Raw genomic sequence first — 21,861 nt, 5'->3', positions numbered from 1 at the left:
AATCTCCCACCATCATCATTAAAACTAACACAATTAGCTTTCTCAGGATGCAGTGAGGACACAATATATCAGGAAAACAAGAATCCAAAATATTTTTTTTTAATTTTGTTAAATTGTGGACAAACAAAATCTTCTTAAGAAGCCTTTATCAGCTCAGATATCACACTTTTGCACTTTTGTATTTTTTCACGAGTTCAGAGGTTCTAGTAAACATTTACAATACTTTTGAGGAAAGCAAGAAGCTGCTGCTATAATATATTGTTGATGGTTCTACATAGATCAAGTACTCCAACAGACACAACAGACAAATGCTCAAATAGTACAGTAAATCATTGTAGCCCTAACCAGTGCTTGTACATCTTTATTTCCACAACACACCTGAATGAAAATTGTCCTTGTTTTTACTCTAATATTCTGACTTAAGGCTTACAGATCCAATGACACACTAAAATACTGGATTAGCATAAGCAGCGCAGCGTTTTATCAATGTGCTTTTTAAAAGCAGAAAAGGCAATGCCCACAAGAAGACCATACTTACAAAGAAATTTGTTTTACTGCAGTATAATTTAGGTCACAGCTCTCTGAACACAGTAGGAAAAGTAGGTCGTTATGTAATGCAGGTTAGGGTGTTTTCCAGTCTGCTCAAGCATGAGTGAGTGCATGAGTGTATACCGGGATCACACATGCTTCTGCATGTGCATTTTTTGTGTGTGTGGGTGTGAATGGGCCCCATTTAGATGGCAGCTATTGACTGCTGTGAGGTATTACAGGTGCAGCACTTTAACACAGCAATTACTGATGAATCTAAAGCACAAACACACACATACACACACACACAAAGAGCCACAGCCCCATTCTTTCACTCCCATTAGTCCATTCACTCTGCTGTGCCTGTGTTGCCTGAAACATCAGAGGAACCTAGCCCTGTCACTTCTAATGATGAGGGAAAGTTGAGTGCAGCCTCAAGCAACAGGGCCTCAGAGACATGCTCCCACTAAGGGGGGAGACAGACGAGAAACTGGGCGGCAGAGGAAAAGATGGGGCGTTTTAAAAAGAAGAGTGCTCTGCACTGATAGAGGGTGAAAAAGAAATGGAAAAATGGGAGTGTCAGTGTTGTAGGAGACATGACAAAGTTTAACAGTGAGAGATGAAACTGACTGATGAAGCAAAGAGTGTGACACATCTGAATGGGATATGCAAACTTACCAAGCCAGCTTCTGTTTAAGTACACAGAGACAAACACAGGAGGAACTGTGAAGAAGTCCACCACAGAGTTGACCTCCAGCCAGAACCACAGCTTGTCATTGGCTGCTATAAACTGTCAGGAAAAAAAGAGAAAAAGAGACAAGAATAGCACTAAAAACGACAATCAAGTCTTTATTTTTACATAAAAACGCCATCACAGATTGTCATTTTAGACTATCTCTACCTCTGACAGTGCTGACATACTGTTTAAAACAACAACAGATTCACCCAACTTGCTGATTCGTCATAACAAATGGTGGTGTAAGCAGCTTATAAGCGTATTTGTTTATTCATTCGAGATGTCAAGCTTGCATTTGCACCACTGGATTGCTGCTGTGGCATGACAGCCATGATAGCAACATCATTATTATGGTGCCAGTGAAACAAAGGGCATTCTGTGCAATATAGATTATCCAAGATGGGTGTTTGGAATCATTGTTAGTTGTCCTGAAAGAAAGGCATTTTTGACTAAATTTGCAAATAAAAATAAGTCATTGTGTGTAAGACTAAAGAAAAATGTATGCTGAAGATTTTATGCGAAATAATGGCAACGTCGCTGCTTGCACATTGCTATAGCATTCAAAATTCTATGGCGTAAGCCCGGCCAGCTGTATGTGTGAGAGTATACTTGTATGGAGGTGTAAACATACATGCAGATGTGCCAGCTTACCCGCAAGCCAAAATAAAGGAGGAAGAAGACATTGAAGGCCATGTCGATCTGTAGCGTAAAATCTTTGTAGAAGTTCTGGCAGGATTCTATAGGACTGAAACACAGACACAGAGGGAGAGAAAAAATACCATCATTCCAATGAGAAGTACTTATAAACTGATACAGCACACAAAAGACCTCCATAAAATCATCCATGAAATTATTTAAAAAAAACTACAACTAAAATAAAACTAAATTTAAAAAGAAAAATTCAAATTACAATTTATCGTCAATTTAGTAATCGTTTTAATGATTCCATACATTTCCTCGGCTGAGTCTCATGGTTTCTTGGAGTCAGATGAAAGACCTCACTGCAGAGTCAATCACATGCAGAAGAAACGGCTGCAAAAGAACTAAAACTCAGAGTTGCTTTGATGTGACAGTACTTTCAGCATGGATGAATTATTCAGCGTCTGTCAAATCCAAATAATTTAACAGTTAAAGAGAATGCTATAGCGAGACATTGTTACTTTAAAAAAGGGCAGAGGGTGATATGAGAGTTGTGATTTTTCTGGTTTGTCATATAATCTGTTGTTGTCTTTAGAGAAAGACAATTAACCATAAGCAAGTGAGAGTCCTCAACAAAAGCAATAATCAATTGGGTATCCACCCCATTGTTCATGGGTTATGGGCTTAAAGCATTGTGCACCAGGGTAATGAGGAAATTCCACTGTTGGAAAGGTATGACTACACATAATGGTTTGACTGTCTGTAGCCAACCTTTTGGGAATGCATGCGATCAACACCACCACTGGCCTGTAGGGTCTTTTCAACTGACATTAGCAAACTGCCTGTTTGACATGTTGGAGGACAAACAATAAGCTCACTACGCATTGCTCGAGCAACGCTTGTATGTTTATTGATACAAAATGCCAAGTGTCTGTGCTTTGTAAGCTGTGGAAATCAGAGACAAGGAGATGAGAAAAGCTTTTACCCTTTAACGGCCATTATCAATGACCTGGGAGAGGAGACAGAGGAATTATCAAGACAAAGGTGATGCTTATGGTTGTGAAGAACTGCATGAGAGGATGTGTGAGACACAACCTTACATTATGTCAATGTGTGCTCTGGTCACTTCATCTCAGGTCAGTTAATTCCTGTTATATTACCTAAAGGTAATTTACAGTTTCAAGGTAAAACGTTGTGGAAAGTTATAACTCTGGTGCTTGAGTTAAGCCTGGTGATTTTTATGAACGTCTGATTTTAATGAATGTATGGTTGGCATCCAAAGTTTGGTGTTTATTGTGGCTGAAGTCAAACTACATCTGAACTTCTTCGGTACATCATAAAGATATAAAAAGTTGGTCACAGGACATGTCTATGAAATGTACTGAGATTTTCTTTGATTTGAAGCAACTCAAAAAGTCCAAATTTAAACTGAATTCACTCACTGGCAAATGGTATGGATCTAGTCCATTGAAAGATTTCAACTTCTCTTAATAAAACACGTTATACAAAACACTTGTAAATATTTTTGGAAGAATACAAGCGAAAAGTAAAATTCAGAATTGTGTTAACTACAAAAAGCAATAATCATTAACTGTCTGCCCCCAGGCCACTGACACACCTAAATATAATTCCATCCAGCCTATGAAGTATAATATCTTAAATAAATCATGCACAATCCAAAACATGAATCAGTTATAGCACCATTCAGAAAGGGTTATGGATGGTTGTGTTTTACCATGTGATGAGGCCTGACTGACACTGAAACAGCAGTAAACTCAAGTCGCAAATAAAAGACACTTTTTCCAATTCAAATCTCAGCTAAATGCAAATGTCTATTTAACATCTATGATTAGGTTTAGCTATTAGAGAAATGATAGAGCATGGGAAATGTCATCTTTCTAAAGGCAAAAATTGATTAATCAGAAGCATGGCTAATCAGAGGCTGACTCCTGCATTGCCTGCTTAGGAAAAAATCTGGCATTGAGCAAATTTTTTTAGTGACCACTGACACTAAGACATCATCCGGAAGTGGAGAGCAGTGAGGCATTATCATGTCCCAATAAACATCGCATATTATCGCATGCTGCTTCGTTATAATTGATGACAGCAAATGGAGAAGAAAAAAACGCTTGAAGATGATTTGCCTTCTACTTCATGACTGAATGGCATGACTTGAACATATCCTAAGGACTGTTGTGATCTTTAGGAAGATGGAAAATTTGATTTCTCAACATCAGAATGACTTAAAGTTATACAGCAATTATTTAAAAAAATAATTTGGTACTTCTACGGTAATTTTTCTTATTGTTATCCATTTTTAGAAGGCAGTTTTCATGTGTATCACTCCTCAGGAAATTGGAAGATTAATTTTAGGGAAGATGCTCAAATATCTTGACACCAGAAGCATCCCCATGTGTTTCCATATGCATGATGCTCTTATGATTCATGCAAACAGCCTAAGCATGCACAATGTTCTTGTACCCATTTATTTTTCTGTAAGTATAGCCGTCAGGTTCAGAGAAACCTCACATCCATCTATACACAGCTTTTATGACTTCTTCCTGTACATCGCTAGCTGATGCTCCCAGACCTTTGTGCAAGTTAATTCATCCAAAAACACACAAATGCAAATACACACTCGTGCACAATATTTAAGCATAAATACCCAAATCTACACACACACACACAGATGGTGCATACTGAAGACACCATTTGGAGTGGTCACTGTTGTATTTCCCCTTAGGCCCAGCTCTGGCCTATTTTTGAATAACAGCTAATCTACAGTCATGTGACCCAAAGCAATCTTGGTAACACAAAGACAACATGGCGGCACAAGTCTTTGTGGCTCACAGAATTTGTCTATATGACAGCACAGTGGTTTCACTGAGAACTTGATTTTTGAGACTATTGTATGCACTGCTTGATGTTAAGATATATCTTTAATTAAAGTACAAAAATAAGTACCTTAAACAAAATTATGGTTTCCCTAATAGCTTAGGACAACTAATAGAAACTAAACAACAAATGTTTTTGTTAATGATTTTTTACTATTTTAAAATGAGACATTCCTGTACAGAGACAACATTGGCCACAAGTTATTTTTTTGCAGAATAGAAAAGGAATTATCTTTCTGCATCAGAAAGACAATGCAACCAGTCTCCAAATATGCCTCTCGGAGTGCTTGGCAGATCCACTATATGTAAAAGCTGCTTTCAGCAGAACCAAAAAAGACACTATAAACTTCCCAAACATGCTGTGACTTCCATGACTTGTATTCATTGTACTATGAGAATGTTATTGTTGTTGAATTCCATTTTTTGTGTCCCTTGATGCCACAAAAACCAGGTAAGACAAGACAATTTCCTTTCTCATACTTCCAATGTCACTTCACACTCTTGTGATCACAAGGGAACCCTGGCCACACGCTGCCAGTGTCCTGCAGAAAATAGATCTGCCACAGTTCTTATTACTCTTTAAGAGCTGGCACAGCCTGGGGTTACACCACCGTGTCTGACAGGAGGAGGACACAAGAAAAGAGGAGGAACACGGGGAGGAAGTCAGACAGAAGGAATAAATTAGAGATTAATCAGAGCCACATTTAAAGAGAGAAAACCCTCAATGTTTTGTCTGGCTGGAAAGCATGAACAGTAGGTTCATTTTAGGACATTAAATGGCATCCCAATTTAACCTCCTCAGACATGTAACTCTGAAAAATGCAACAAGAGACAAAAAGAAAAAAAGATTTTTTGTCAAGGGCAAAGGAGCATGTTGATGAGGATGCTCTAAAAATAGAGCCAAACATCTTCAGTCAGTCAGCAGAGGCTCGTCCTCCATCAACCTGGCCATGACCTTGGATAACTGCAGAAGCAACAGCAAGGTTGTCCCCTGAGAAAACAATAACAACGCACTGCTGACCACTTGACTAATGCTCACAATCACGGTGCGACACACACCAAATGTGAGTCATTCTTTATGCCTCACAAATGTCTCTCTGCTCCAGTAAGCTCCCATCCACGTTCAACTGTTAAGTAAGCACATGCAAATTTTAGATAAATAAATAAATAAAAGTTTAAATAAGGAAATTAAAAATATACTGAGGTTTATAATATTTAGATTTTTGGCTTTCATGCCATTTTTTTCTAAACAATGAGGTGTGTAAATGTGCAGAAAATAGCAAAAAGGGTGTCCGTAAAGCTGGAAGAAGAGGATATTTGGACTTAAAAGATTGATTTAGGTCAAGACACCATTTCTAAACTAAGAAACACTTTAGGGCCTACAAGGGCAATGGGTAAATAAAAGCCCGCCAGGGAAGCTAAAAATAGATGGTTCCATTTTCATGGAAATGAAAACAGCTTACATCCTACTGCAGGTATTTACGCTTCAAACAAGTAATTTATTTTGGTCGAAATTCATTCTGTAGCTCATCACAAAAACAAACCATCACAAAACATAAAACACTTTTAAAAATATTGAAGAAATGAGAGACACTAACTGATTAAACAATAAAAAATAGTTGTACATGAAGTCTCAATCCTACAGGAGACACTAAATAAATTAAGTTAATGTGGTAGAATTCAGATACTTCTACTGATAAATATACAACACCTCAAAGAAACTAGCTGCTACTTGGAAACATCATTAATATTCTTAATATACACTCTTCTCAGTCTCTATGAAAAGATTCAAATTATTGCTTGAAACTCTAACAAAATCCTAGTCTATTTTAATAAAACTGAACAACAGAATACATAAAAAGTAATTTAACTACAATATTAAAATAATGATTGATTACTAGATAATTGATAATAGGTAAAAGTGTAAAGGTTACAAAACCATAAGTTACATTTAGCTCACAATTGAGCTAATTTTTTTCATTTTGGTAATAAAATGGCTGAAATAGCACAAAGTATGCAGAAGTAGTTATATCACAAAAAAACATACACAAAAAAAACCAAGAACATTTTGAAGTTATCAGACAATAAAAGCATTGGGTGCTTCTTTTTTTTCTACCCTTTTGTTTTTATTGGTTTATATAAACTGGTTCATTTTCCCATTTCCTCCCTGTTGTTCACATTTATCCGGTTATTTTTTTATTTTGTTTTGGGATCTTTCGTTCAGAGGTACAGGAGCCAAACTCTAGAGGGTCTTGGTTTGCAGTAAGGTTTCATCATTAAGTTACAGAAACTCAATGTTCAGTTCTTTCAGTGTCTTTTATTAGACCATCATCAGTATTTCATGTTATTCCTCTGAAAAAAACAAAGTACTGTCAACTCTTTAGAATGGTACTTTTGACCAGCAATACTCTACCATCACTATATAAAATTACTCTCACTTTTTGTGAGATAAATAACAAAAATGAGAGCTGTTAATAGCACTCTCGGGTCATATTTAGATACCAAAAGCAAGTAAGTTTTATATTTGCAGTTCAGAGGGAGAAGTTAACTTACAAGATGGCTGGATTTTGTTGACTTTCCCAAAATAATGATCAGAAACAATAAGCACCACATACTGACATCTGTAGACATGTTGACACAATAGACATAGCTCTACCAGAATAAGTTAATTCTACTTTGAAAGAGAAGCAACTCAATAAAAATCATGTTTCTAAGAAAATGTACTTTAGGGGCCATTTCAAAATAGATTAATGAAGGTTTCACTTGCTAAAGTTTTATGGAATAGGTTCTAATAATCTAAATCCCTCATGTGAGATTTAAACTGGCACCTTTTTATTGCCACATCTGCTCCAATTAGCGTTTAAAATCTATGCATAAAAACGTACTAATTAGTATAACAGCTACGAAAATTCAACAAGTACATTACAACCTTATATTCCCTTAATAAGTGAGGCCACTGCCAAATACTAAAGGTAGCTCTATGTAACATGCTAGGCTGCAAGAATCTACAAATAGAGACACAAAAAGCAAAAACATGTCTTTTATAATTCAATAAAGGCAAAGAATACTACCCATTTTCTTTGTTGACATCATAAAACATAAGAAACTTGACAATCATATATTCTATTTTTCTAACTTCATCCCTAATTTGCTAGTTTTGACAGAACTACATAGATGAGTAAACAAGTTATGATAAGCTTTTTTTATATGACAAGTTGAAATTTTGAACTTTTTATTTGTTAGATATACAACAGCCTACAACCTCTACGGGTTTGCTAAGTTTTGACAGAAAACGTTTTTTAATTCTGTCTTAATCAGCTTAGTAAATACCTGTGTTTACCAGCTGACTGGGCTATTTCTGTTTGTTTGCTCAGGACTGATGATGACAGGTTCATCCAATCCTATCACTTGTGCCAAGTGTCTGCTCATTTCTACACAGCCTGGACAACTTCCCATATGCTTCTGTGCAGCAAAACATCTGGGACGTCTAGTGAGGCAGAGGCTCCTTAATAAAAAGCAGCACTGTGATGTTTCATAAGCACTTCTCATCTATGATTATGATGTTGACTTCTAAAGGTTTTCACAAGACTTCTCTGATCCACCCAGAGACTGAGACATTCTGGGCACAACATCCAAGTACTGTCAACACCCAAAGAAGGAGACGTCCTTTTACTGGCTGCCCTTCATTGCCCCAATGTCTACCAAACATGTCTGAGTCCTTCGCTATATTTCTCACCTTACCCCATTAATTAGTCATTCGGCACTGTTTCTTTTTTCAGTGCTGTCATTGATCGCTCACTAATGATAGAGTTACAGGTGTGAGATGCTGCATACGAGGCCTCTACAGAGACACAAGTATACACAGGTTCTTCTGCAAGTTAACGTGACTGTGCAAGAGTGTGTACACACACACACACACACAAAGTCTGCATGTGTGGCACAGTGGGACTGAGAGAGGAGAGAAATAGAAACAGAAGTGGAGCAGGAACAAGGGCATCCCTTTGAGAGCAGCCTGCAGAGACTTTGTCCTACATTCCCTCTTTGTTTCATGGGAGCACAGAGGAGGAAAAAGAAGGGATGAAGGATAGAGGATGAGCCAAGGTATTAAAGCAGATTCAGAAGTGGGTGGGAAAGGACGCAGTATCCTCCCATTGAAAACACAGTGAAAATAGCATCGGTTTGGCAACTGAAGTGCACTGCAGAGAAATAGAGCAGGCAGTGTCTTTTTGTATGTTAATATGTGTACTGCGATAAGCAACCACTTTGTGAAAACAAACAGATGGACAGTTATTTTACTGATGCCGCATCTATACTCATTCAAAGAGAAAAGATTAATTTCTCTGGGCCCAACCATCAAAATTACAATTTTCTTCTTTTGAACTATGCCTACCTGCTTCGACAGAAGAGTTTGCTGTGTTTTCCCCTGCGAGGAAAGCCTAAATGCAGAAAGACGGAAGCAAAACATCTCCTGGGAGTCCAGCGCCAGTTCTCCAAAAAGGTGTATTTACTTCAACATTTTTCCCAAAGTGTATAAAACGTGAGTGTTTGTTTGTATGTGTGTCCTTACCTCTAAGTGACTGCCTTGCATCACTGAAGTCATTAATTAAAAAAAAGCTCCAACATTTGACCTACAACTTTTTTTTCCACAAAAATATCTCCTTTAGCTTTTACCACAGGAGCTGAACTGTTATCTTACCCATTAGAGTTGTCTTTTTTTTGTTCTTTTTAAGACAGTTTCAAAAGGATGTTCACTTTCAGTGGTCAAGATACCAGACTGGGAGAGAAGTTGGAAAGCAAACCATTGAGCTTGAATGGTTCTGGAGTGTGCGACTTCAATAATCGGCAGAGAGATTGCTTCCATTAAAAGAGTGACCTATAAATCTGTGCTTATTGATTCGTGAGTCATTAACATTTAATAGTGAGGAGGCTGGGTGGAGAGAAGGTCATCTGTAGAGCATTTTTACTATGTGAGCATCAGGTAGAGAATGAATTTCAGATCACTGTAGCATTGCACATCAAAAAGGGGTTCGAGGTGATTCTCAGATTCAGTTTTGGTAGCCTATACAACAAATTTTAAAATATATTTTTTTAGTTTGCGGTCTTCAGATCTTTTTAATTAATTAAAAACAAAGATTAAGCATCACCTAGCTAATTGTGTTGAGCACACCAGATGCTTCAGCTGCTGTGGTGAATGCAAAGCTACAACACAAACCTTGGACTTTTTTAGGATGTCAAATACCCTCCGGGTGGTCTGAACCTGCCCTGGGTTGATCAGCTTCCCCCCCCTGAGAGCATGTGGACACGCTAATGACAAGCCTGGGCTAATCACAATGATGAGGGGCCTTGGCTTAATGGGAGCACAGAGAGATCAGGGCAATGCCTTTGGGAAGCCAACACAGAAATACACCAAGATATCCAGAGAGGAAAGGAACCAGAGAGAAACTGTAGCTCCTCAATGAAAGCAAATAGATCTTTAATATATTTTATTTTTCCTAACCCTGCATGGGAAATGACATGGCACATTTCTGCATATCTTGTTCTCAATCTTCCTTCTTTAGTGTCTTATAAATCAGACTGGCAGTGGCTATGCAGATGATTGCATATGCTGAAATCATAAACCAATTCATCTTTATCGATCATTTTCAAGGTCAATAACTAAATTGCATAAGCTATTTTGAATCTCTGATGATTACTTGACTATAATACATAGATTAAAACTTTTACAAGATGCAAATCGGTGTCTTGATTCAAACTTTTTGATTAAAAAAAGGCCACAGGCAAAGGAGAGCAAAATGGGGCAACGAGAGAATACAAAAAGAGAAGCGGAGATGTGGGGGAGGAAGTATATATTTTTTTTTATCCTGGGGTGCAAACGGGTGAATGAATTTATGCCAGGAATAATTTTTTCATTGCTGCTAAGAGATAAGGCTGAACACGCTGAATAGCTATTTAGATTTACTTCTTTGAACATTTTATACAGTATCTCTTGGTGTTTTAGTCTCCCTTTCCTCAAGCACATAATTTCACAGTTAACAGACTCCTAATTAAAGTAAAAACAAGTCACAAGTTCTTGTGTTTACTTCAAAATAATATCTTTTACAGCTTTAAAAAGCAATGAATGTGGTGACAAATTATCACACAGCCTCCTGTGGTCAATATGTTATGGTTCCTTTTCCAATAAACCTTTTATACCTTCAGGCTCTGCAGTAAATCTAAGGTTTAGTTTGGTAAATCAATGATGTGAGAAATAAAGTACAGAGAAGAAAAGCACAGAGATTTTTATCTTTTGAGAAAAACATATCCAAAAAGTCAGGTCTCGGATGTTTAAATGAGGTGTAACACATAAAAAGAAGTCAGCTTGGAATAACAACATGATTAATTGCAATAAATTGTTGTTAATGAGCTGCAAAAAACAAGAACAATTAAAGTCCTAACATTTCTTGAACGAATACCTATCACCCTCCATCTTTCATGCCAGAGTTTTGTACTAAAATGCTGCAAAATAACAGCCATAGCCATTTTGGTAAAATCTTGCAAATAATGCTATGTGCAATCTCACACAATTTCACAAGATCCCACTCAATCTGTTAGTGTATAAAGTATCTGTTGTAAATGTTCTGTGATGGCATTTACTGCAATACTGTTTCCATACCCTACCATCAATTATGTGATATTAGGTGCTGCAGCATCCTGACTCTTAACTCTGTGGTGCACAAACCTAATTTAAAAAAAAAACAAAACAGTGAGAACCATAAAATACCAACTATCCCTTTAACTATATGAATAGAGGCAAGATGGTGTAGAAGTTGCTGCAATGGTTGTGGGAGCAATGCCAGACCTGCAATCTGTCTCTGGGTGACTGCCAGCTACAAATTCATAAAAACTGACAATATTCTGAGTCCTGTGCTCACACAGGAGCAGCCTTTGCAACACAAAGGCTGAGTGTCATTGCTTCCAAGGTAACTGACAGGCCTTTCTATTGACAAAACCTCAGATTTGTGTACATTTGTGTTCTTATAACATGTGCACATCGCTTCTTAACAGGTATTGTTGAATTGTAAAAGAGCATTTACACACACATGCATCTATCATTAAAATACAAGATGAAAGCTAATTTATTACTAGTAATAATACACATGGTAAGGTAATTTAATGTCTGATAATACAAAAGTTATTGCTAGAGGATGACTAGTTATCCGACTTCACTTTTTATTTCAGCTCATATGTTACATTGATACTTACTCTGAGGAGTCTATGAAGTATATTCCAAGGGCCCCAATGCTGAGTGCAAAGACTAACACCACCTGAGGAAAGAAGAAAAGAAGAAAAACACACTTTAATTCTCAGAGTGGCATAAATAATCCAATTATGCCTAATGTACTGAATAGCAAAGCAGGATCTGCAGTGGATACAATAGGAAACAGTTCTTACATATGTGCATGAGAGATTTTCAAAAAAGCATGCACTGAATTATGTCTGCTCCTTATTTGTCAGAAGACACAGCAGTATTTACTACAGTCAATGTAAAGACAACCCGGCACAATTAGAAACAATAAAATAGACCCACATTTGTAAGATTCACTGATGGGAAGTGCAGCAACAACATGTGTTTAAGACTGTGGAAATTGCCTATTCAAATGTGCTTAAGCACAGTTGTCAGGTATTTACATGCACTCATAAGCTACTAAGTGGAGCCATTTGTACTGTGTAAAATTGAACCACACTGGACAATAGTCTGTGTGATGTTTCTCTGTGGCTTATAGAGTAACACAAGCTAGGGAGCAGTCTAGTAGTGGCAGAAGTACCTCAGCCCCGCATTTGAACAAGTTATCACCCCATGGCGAAGATAAAAGACAGGCAATAATGTTCTAGCCTGTGACTGTGTGTGTGTGTGTGGGAGGGGGGTACTTGTGTGGATTTGTGTGCGCATGTGTGCGAGTGTTCAATTGTTTCATCTCATGAACCCCAGCACTAATTTTAAGGATATTTTCAGGAAGTAATCATGGAATGTACATTTACAGTTTCGCAGATAATGAGCACTACAATTTGGTGTGGTGGTAGCTGAGAGTCATCCCCAACACATACACTGAGCACTATACATTGCACAAGATCTTTGCTTACTCTTAGCATCAACCCTGTTTGTCTGATAGCAAAATATCCTATGAAGCATTGGTTTTTAATGGAACTCTCAGAAAGTTATCATATATACACTTACAACTGATTAGCTTTTGGAGTCAGCTCAAATTAAGATGGACATCAAGGTTAAGAGACCACAGCACACACAAATATGGCTATAACTAAATGAAATTTGCAGCTACTGAGTTGAAGTTTGATATAGTAGTAGTGGAGAGTAATTCCTATAAGTGGTAACACATCTTGGAAATCTCACAATATGACATAAGAATGTGCATAAAGTTATAACCAAGGTTTGACAAAAATGATTTATAACTCTACTCCTTCTTATTAGAAGTGATAAAGGCATATTTTAATATTTTCATGATCACAATCTTAAAACAAAGATTTGTTTCCATGTATGCATTCACAGATTTCACTGCAACAGTCTGAAATATTCTGCAGTGAAAAGAGCTGTCCAATAGAACTAAATACAAGAAAGTTTAGCTAGTTTAGAAAATTATTTTAACTCATAGGAAACACTAACATACAGAAAGGTTTCTTCTAGACTGATGCAGGAAAACTTGAAAATATCTTAACAATAAGCTACAATTTATTCCATTCTGTTGGGTAAAAAAATGCAGCAATACTCTCCAGCAAAACTGAACTGTCATCTCATTATCACCACCAACATCACAATCATCATCTCTGCAACAGCTGACCAATGTAGCGATGCATAATGGTTCCTCCCCAGTGATCTTTTCTCTCATTCAGCCATTTCATAAAAGAAGCCTACTGTCCCTGCTGATTTAGCCATCCATTATTGATGATGGGGAGCTTGATTACTTTCATGTGATGCTCTTTTGTGCTAATCCAATGCATTGTGGCTGACAAATTAAGTAAACACCATCATCCTTCTGCATTTTTAATAATTTGCAGCTTAAACAGAGAATGGCAGCTCATTGTTAACTGAAACGGTATAACCTTCCAAACTAAAGATAATGATGGTGGTCCACACAAAATATGAAGGTGTAAACAGAACTTTGTATGAAGTCTTTAACAAGAAAAAAAAAATAATAATAACAAAATTATTTTAAACTTTTTTTTTTTGTTTTGTTTTTGGCTGTTTTCTTGTATTTGAAAAAAAGTAGGTTATTGTGGCATAAAAATAAATCATACCAAGTAAAATGTACTGTTGTAGTGATGATATTACATAACAATACTGATGAGACTGGAAAAAAGAATATTTACAGTTGATGAAATATTCCACTTTTTTTTTTTTGGCATGACGTCTGCTGAAGGAACAAGTTATGTGCTAAAGAATAACAATGAAAGCAGACTTTGAAAACCTTGATACCTACTCCAATTTACTATTCTATTAATAAAACACCAAACAATCAGCATCAACTGCTCCGCTGTGGTTAACACAATGTTTTGATAGTAATAAATAATGAACCAAAAAGAAACATCTCTATTTCTGTTGTTCTTGTTACTTAATATGATCAACTGTGGGTTGTGAGACTTATATTAAGGAAGTGACTTGTTAAGAATCTGCTGTTCCCATCAGAAACACATAAAACCACCTGAGTGGATGTCAGCAAATCTAAACCTTAATCAGAGATTTGTCTGTCCTGGTGAAATTTGATATTTAAGCCAGTTTTAATGTGAACGGGAATCGCTCCAAAGCCTAACACAAACAAAACCTATATTTAGAAAAGTTTTACTGGCTGATGTAGAGTACATTGGTATCTACATGGAAACAGTTATCGTTTCTATTGTAGATGTTAAAGAAAAGGAGGAAAAGGAGAAGATAAAAGTGTGACTGAGCAGTGAAGAAAAACTGAAACACTGAGCAGTTACTAGTTAATACTCAGCAATAGACTGGAGAGATAAGAAGCACCATCATCTTAAAATGACCCAGTTATTCAACTGTAACAGCCAGTCTACCCCATTTACCACCTTTTCCCCTCCTCTTTCAAAGCACAACTGCCACTACAAATAAAGACCAGTGTTAGAAACAGAGGAATATATAAAAACGGTACAGGCAAAGGAATATTATCTGAACCTCATAATCAAAAAAGGAAACACTGCAGGAGCAGATGGATTAATAAGTGTAGCGGCTGCTACCTCTATAATTATTATAATTACATTAGGAGTCTGTTTAGATGCACATTTTATAATTCATATGTTGAGGTGGCATAAGTGAGTCACATTTGTTTCCAACTGGAAAATGCTGGCATCATGTCAGAGGAGCAGCATGTGACGGATGTGATGTCTATGTTTTCTCTTTAATAGCTGTGTAGGTTTGCACTGGTGTATCCCTTTCTATATTTAAGGTGCTAAGCCATATCTGTCAGATGTTTTCCAAGGTGCACTTCAGCAGGCAATACTGGACGACTGCAAGTGTGAACTGGGGTGCGACAAATGTGTGTGTATGCGCGTGCGTGTTAACTTTAATGTGCAAGGTTTCAGGTTGCAGTGCTGCAAGCCAGCTAAAGGTAGCAACTCTCATATAACACCATCAGAATTATAAACACATAATAATTTACACATCTAAACACACGATACACTTGGTTTAATTGACAGGTTACAGAAGTTCATAAGCCTGCCCATGGAAGTGTCTTAAAACGGAGCCAAACATTTTACACACGACTTCCTCTTATAACAGAGACCCTGTCTAATGGCTTCCTCTGTCCTTTAAAGTGCTCCCTATGTGACAAGAAGACAGCCGAGACTTAGAGACAGGTGATGTGGGCTGATAACGCACAGGATAATCACTTCACATTAATGCTAAGTACCAAGGTCACAAAAGGAGAGACTCAAAATTTCATGTTCACTTCAAATGTCTGTACTGAAACATTTGGGCTTGTATTTGTCACTGCAATAACAAAACAGAGTGGAAGTGCAGACAACTAAAATATCTGGAAATACAATATTTCAACTGTTGTAGGTAGTGGCCAAATGAAGAGTGCCTTTTTTCAGAAGCCTTTACAAAAAAAATGTTGTTTTTTACAGAATGTATAAAAACTGTGTTAATGTTTCATTGAGCCATCTTGTGGCAAGATTTATTATGATTTTTGCCTTACAATGTTTTTTTCTGTACATACATTAAAGTATTGACAGGGATCTGTGTCTTTCCCAAGGACATTTGAGCTTGAGCCTTTGAAAAGATGGGATCAAACTATCAGTTTTCCAATCATTACAATCCTCCAGTAACATTAACCAAAGGGTTATCATTTGCTTGTTTTATATACAGTACCTGTTTGAAATCTGTTTGAGATTGTGATAGCTAAATTGGAGGAGTGATTATCTGTCATTAAAAAAGGTTGTTGGATCAGTAGAGTTAGGGTTCACCATTTCACATGTCAAACAGTCTTTGTGCAAAACAACTAATCATGCCAGTGAGTGATAGTGTGTATAATATATGGAAAAAAAACATGGTATATTTCAAATACAGCTTGGGAAGTGCAATATTTATAGGCTAAAATGGTTATGTGGATAAAATTTGTTATTTCAGTTTCAGGATAAACTTTTCCTATAAAAATAAATCTGGCTTCATTTAGTTTTTTCACTATATCCCTAATTCTGTGTAATCTGGCAATGATTATCAGACATAATAATAAAGGTGCTCTGCAGAAGCCTGTTACAGTACCCACCAAATCTTATATTTGTAATTACTTCAGATGATTCTCATCATGTCTATATAACCCTTGTGTGAAAATGGCTTAAAAAAATGTTAGATTTAAAATATTATTTTCTCCATTTGATTAAGTTCACAAACTAACTAATAAAGGTTTTGCCCTTTTAAAGACATTGTTTTGTGTTCTGTTTTCTGCTTATAGTATATCTGCTAGGGGCAGTTTTAATTTATAAAAGCCAGAAGGCAAAAATTTATATATATAGGTTTGTGTAATTAAGTTTGGCAGTGAAAACAAATGAACAAAGCCAATCAATAAAGGATTGGTAGAAGGACATCCCCCTGTCCTTTAAGAACCATCAGAATCATATATGACAACTAATTGACATTTAAGTTTCATGGTCATGCCAGAACTAATTTTTTGCTAAAAAAAAAAGAAAAAAAAATAGAAGAAGAAGAAAAAAGTACTAGTTTACAGAAATTACCTGCACACAGGTCCTCTTAGAACCCTAATCTAAAATGCACGTTTTTGGACTGTTGGAAATTACGTAAGGAGAAAAGGTAAAGTCCAAGCAGAAAGGCCGTGGTTGAGATTCAAACATCAAACCTTCTTTCAGTGAGACAACAATAGCAGCCACCATTCACCATGCAGCTCCAGTAATATACTACTGTATACCACAAAATCTCTAAAAGAGATTCTCTCTCTACAGTTAAATACTCCTTGTGGATTTACTCTGTCTTGCCAGTTGTTTATGATACCTTTTCTCATTGTAAACACTGTTTTATAAAAACTGCTCCTTTGCGGGTTGTTTTGTTGGTGAGATCAAAGGATTTGCTCTATCAGTCACCTCTGCAACTAAGGATGCTTCTCTTGTCAAACTCTTCACTGGGCCTCAGGTCACATATGTGGTACAAGTGAATGTAGCAAAATAAATACATATTGTAAACATATTGTCCAACAGACCATTTGCTGCAACAAATTAGTATTAGAATTTTCTTTGGAAAATGTGAGCATTTGATATATTTCCAGCACAAATTAGTCACATAACACTGAAACGTGTTCCCTTTCAACCAGATTAATATTATTTTTAAAAACCTGGTAAACTTCAAATCAGTTGAAATAAATATAAAATGCATTTATATGCATACAGTACTGTAGTTTCAAAGCATCAAATAAAGAAAAAAAACAGCACCGTAAAGGCAAAAGAAGAATCAAAAGCTATAAAATCTTGTCAAATTAGGATAATTCATGGCCTAGCATTCCTTCAAAAAATGCTTATCGCCCGTTGCCTTTCATGCCAGAGTTTTAAACTAAGATCTTCATCTGTTGAGAAATTACAGAGTTATAGCCACTTTGGTCAAACCTTGAAAATTATTATATGAAATCTCACTCAATATTGCATGCACTGTTAGTATGTATTGAAGATGACTATCACACCAAAATTTAGTATAATATCTGTAAAATTTATTGCATTACACCTATTTCTGTAATAGTAAATGTCAATTACTGGTGACAGCTATCTTGAATTAAGTTGACTTCAAAGGTTAATAAGTTGTAGATGTACATCCAGTAATTACTTTCTTGTAGTTTCATTAAAATCCAGTCAATAATTCAAGAGATATTTTGTTAACAGACAGACAGTGTTAATGTCACTTAATGCCAGTTTTCAAGCAAAAATGCTGTACACAAAGTATTTGACGGTGGTGACTCTCAGCTACAATATTAGCTCAATATTTGTTAAACTGACAGTTAATTTTGTGTTTGCTAAGGTCTATTAGCTGTGGTGGCTATCTTGAATCAGATTCAGTCCAAAATGTAACAACTTGTAGATTTATATCCAATAATTAATTTCTGAAAGTTTTATTAAAATCCATTCACCAGTTCATGATATTTTGCTAACATAAAGATACATGAACATTTACAGACACAAGCAAAAACATCAACGCGCACCTTTCACCGTTCTACGGTCGTCAATAAATATCTCCCAAAACTCCTGAAGGGTAACTCAAGACTACATGAGTGGAAATACTTTGTGGGAAAGTCAAGAATGCCTGTCAAAAATGTGCAGCATGGGGATAAGATTGTCCAAAAATCCAGCTTAGTTTTGTAGATTTGCCAGAAAAAGTCAGTCCCAAAATGTCTAAAGGTTGTCTAAAGATTTAACCAAAGGATTTCAAGGAAATCACAGCCAAGAAGAACTCTGACTTGTTTTTGTTTTTTTGTTTTTTGTTTTGTTTTGTTTTTTTATCTGCAGACATTTTGTATCCAGATAATCAGATTTAAAATTGTTTCAAAGAAAAGAGAGAGGCTGCAGCCAGTGAACACTGATCCATAACTTTCACAAATTTTCAAAAAAATATTTACATGACTTCAACGGAAAAGAAGCAATTATGCATTATTCATTTCCTTAGCAACTTGTCACATTCACTGCACTGCTGAGGAAACATCTGCATCTATTCCAAGGTTTTGCTTTCATAACATGCACTCGGGCATAATCATTCAGGAACCCAGAAAGAAACAATGACATGTGAGTGCTTTAGGTAAGAGTGTAAGTCTCTCACTAGGGGAATGTCAACTAATGAAACCTTCATTAAACTTTGATGGCACACATCCATACATACTGCGGCGCACATTAAGATCTCCCCTTTCCCTTCAGCTCGAATGGCAGGGGGCTCCAGAAAGCAACACAGATGTACATATGATCTGACATCCTGCCAGAAAAAACACTCCGCATTCTAGTCACACACTATAGAACTCAACCCGCACTACAGATTCCCACTGTGTGACTGAAAAGATGCACAGGAGGAATAACAAATCACACTAAAGCAGTCACACTGGTTGGTCAGGAATGGATAAACACACACACACACACTGATTTGTGAAACTGAATATTAACAAGAATCATCCACCAAATAAGAAAGAAAAAAGCAATTATGTGCCTTTTTTGTCTACATGTAGTTTAAGGTTTTTGACAGAATTGAAATAAAAAGTGTTACAATTTTCAAAAAGATTTTAATTTTTCTGATTTTGTGACAACCTCAACAACAAAAAAAGTTCAGTAACAATGCACGTCCATACTTACCACACCTAGTATGTGCAGGGTACAATATGTATCTGGTACCCACAGGGACTGGGCTGTATTATGAAGTGGCTTCTTACCAGGTGCGAACCTTGGTACCTACTGGGTATGTACCTGGCACCCGTACAATACACCCCAGTTCCTGTATATACCCAGTTACTCAAACATCTTTTCTTCATTTTTTCTTTCTTGAATAGACAGTTAAGAAACCACTGTGTTATTTTCACCCATTCAACTATAAAAAAAATTGTAGACCCCTCAGTATGACACTGTGGTGCGGCTGACCAACAAAAAAATTAATATTGGTGTGGGCATGATTCAACAACTTGCACACGCAAACAAACAAGCATGTTAAGGTCCGAACTAGCCTCTCAATAAAGTTTCCAGTAACATGCATCATCAAAACTGTAACCATTATATTGAACTTTTTTTTTAAATTTTCTCTGAACCTCTCACTTAATTCTACATTATAAATTACAGAGGGTTAAAGCCTAAAGCCTCACTCACCACCCGCTTGGCTCCTCTATGGAAAAAAAAAACCCTGTCCAAACTGTGCTTGAGATTTGTGCAACACTTCTGTGTTTGGCCCCACAGAGATTGTGAACTGGCGGTGGAGACTTGTGGTTCTGCACGTACAAATTCTACGTGTTCTGTGAAAAATCAAGAATGCACACAATACATAGAGAACCTGTACTTCTTCTGTACACCTGAACCAAGTCAGGAGCACGGATAGTAGGGGTTTTGCAATGACAGCCTGAGTGACACACGGTCACTGTAAGATTTACATGCCTCAAAAGTACTACACAAGTACTCTACACTGCAAGTCAGAAGTATATATTACTTCCTACCTCTATGTGTGGCGAGCATGCAGCACACCCAACCCACATGATAAATTAGGGGCAGGACTTCCACTAAATTGGAAAGAAACCAATCTATAAATTAAACCTAAAAATTATTATCACGTGCATCACACATGTTTTCTACAGGCTGATTGCATAAGTTTTTTTCATGCCTTCAGCAAGTCAGGCATGCAACCTATACTTGACAAGCTGTCCGTACTATTTTGCAAACTTTACAACGGTGATCACCGGGACCCTGTGGCTCAGCTGCAAGCTATCAACCCCTGTGAGTGTCCAAAACGCCTGCAGTGGGTTGTGAGCTTGGCTTAAATACAAGTTGAAGTCGAAATAAATTCAAGATCCAGATGAACTGATCCATTTTATCTGTCATCTTTTCTATTCAGTATCTGCTATTTGTGCAAGTCTATTTAGAAGATAACTGTGCTTTTATATCTGATTTCCCGAAGCTGGAGGTGAAAGAGGGACTCAAGGTTCTATAAAAATCCATGTCACCATGCAGTCTAGTGTGTTCTTCTTTTATCATATCTTCTGCCACACAACACCGTCACAGAAGCTCCTTTTGTGTTACCATCCAAGGTTATACAGGTGCTATCTCTGGAGTAAAACTCTACAAATAAAGGATCGGTGGGATGACACCTACCTGTCCTTCAAAACCCCCCATTATCAGTCATCCATAAATGAACCATGCTATACTAAAACCGGTCTATTCAAACTGACACAAAATGCATTGAGTCTACAACTAAAAATGGCAACATATACAGTAATACTTGTTTTGTTTTTTTTTGTTACAGATAGTCTGATTCATGGCTCAGAATTGTTGATGTCTGTGTGCCAAATAGAAACATCCAGCATATTATGACACCTGTCTGCAGACACTGCACAGAGCCAATCAAAATTAATCTCAGGAACTCTCTGAGATGATCGGGGCAATGTGTTTGTTTATTACAAAACCTGCATGAGAGGGTTTCCTTTCATTTAAATCAGAGCCTGTGCAGAATTGAAAATGTGACACTACTGGAGCTGTGCCTCATTTTGATGCATGAAAATATGAACATGGTGTGAAATGTAACACTTTCACACTGCTGACTTGGTTTAAAGTGAAATTTGGCAATGTCAACAGAACAGGTACAAACCAACAACTAGCCAAAACAAGCAGAACTGCTTCCCCCACAGCACATCGTGGAACGCCACAATTTGGTATTTGCTTTGGATATGGATTATTGTGGATTATTTAACCTGCATTGATAATAAATGTTAAACTAATAAACTGTAATTATATGTATTCTTCATGCAAGATCTTGTGAGGTGTTCGCGAAGATGACTTTCAGCTACAACACTTAATTTTCGCTCATTATCTGTAAAAATTGACTGAAGT

At 36.8% G+C, this 21,861-nt stretch overlaps 1 protein-coding gene across 27 annotated transcripts in view; it reads right to left on the bottom strand.

Moving 5' to 3' along the window:
- Positions 1 to 21,861, bottom strand: part of kcnma1a (potassium large conductance calcium-activated channel, subfamily M, alpha member 1a) — a 135,000-nt gene that overhangs the window by 57,654 nt on the left and 55,485 nt on the right. For all 27 annotated transcript variants that reach the window (XM_037973469.1, XM_037973472.1, XM_037973473.1 and 24 more), the window contains exons 3-5: positions 12,040 to 12,101; positions 1,916 to 2,009; positions 1,207 to 1,318 (exon numbers count right to left, since the gene is read on the bottom strand). In XM_037973469.1, the coding sequence (XP_037829397.1) occupies positions 1,207 to 1,318; positions 1,916 to 2,009; positions 12,040 to 12,101 (268 nt within the window). The remainder of the gene's footprint in view (positions 1 to 1,206; positions 1,319 to 1,915; positions 2,010 to 12,039; positions 12,102 to 21,861) is intronic.

The sequence above is a fragment of the Kryptolebias marmoratus genome, linkage group LG22 (genome assembly GCF_001649575.2).
Source record: "Kryptolebias marmoratus isolate JLee-2015 linkage group LG22, ASM164957v2, whole genome shotgun sequence".
Classification (NCBI taxonomy): domain Eukaryota; kingdom Metazoa; phylum Chordata; class Actinopteri; order Cyprinodontiformes; family Rivulidae; genus Kryptolebias; species Kryptolebias marmoratus.
This window is presented reverse-complemented; position numbering and strand designations above follow the sequence as displayed.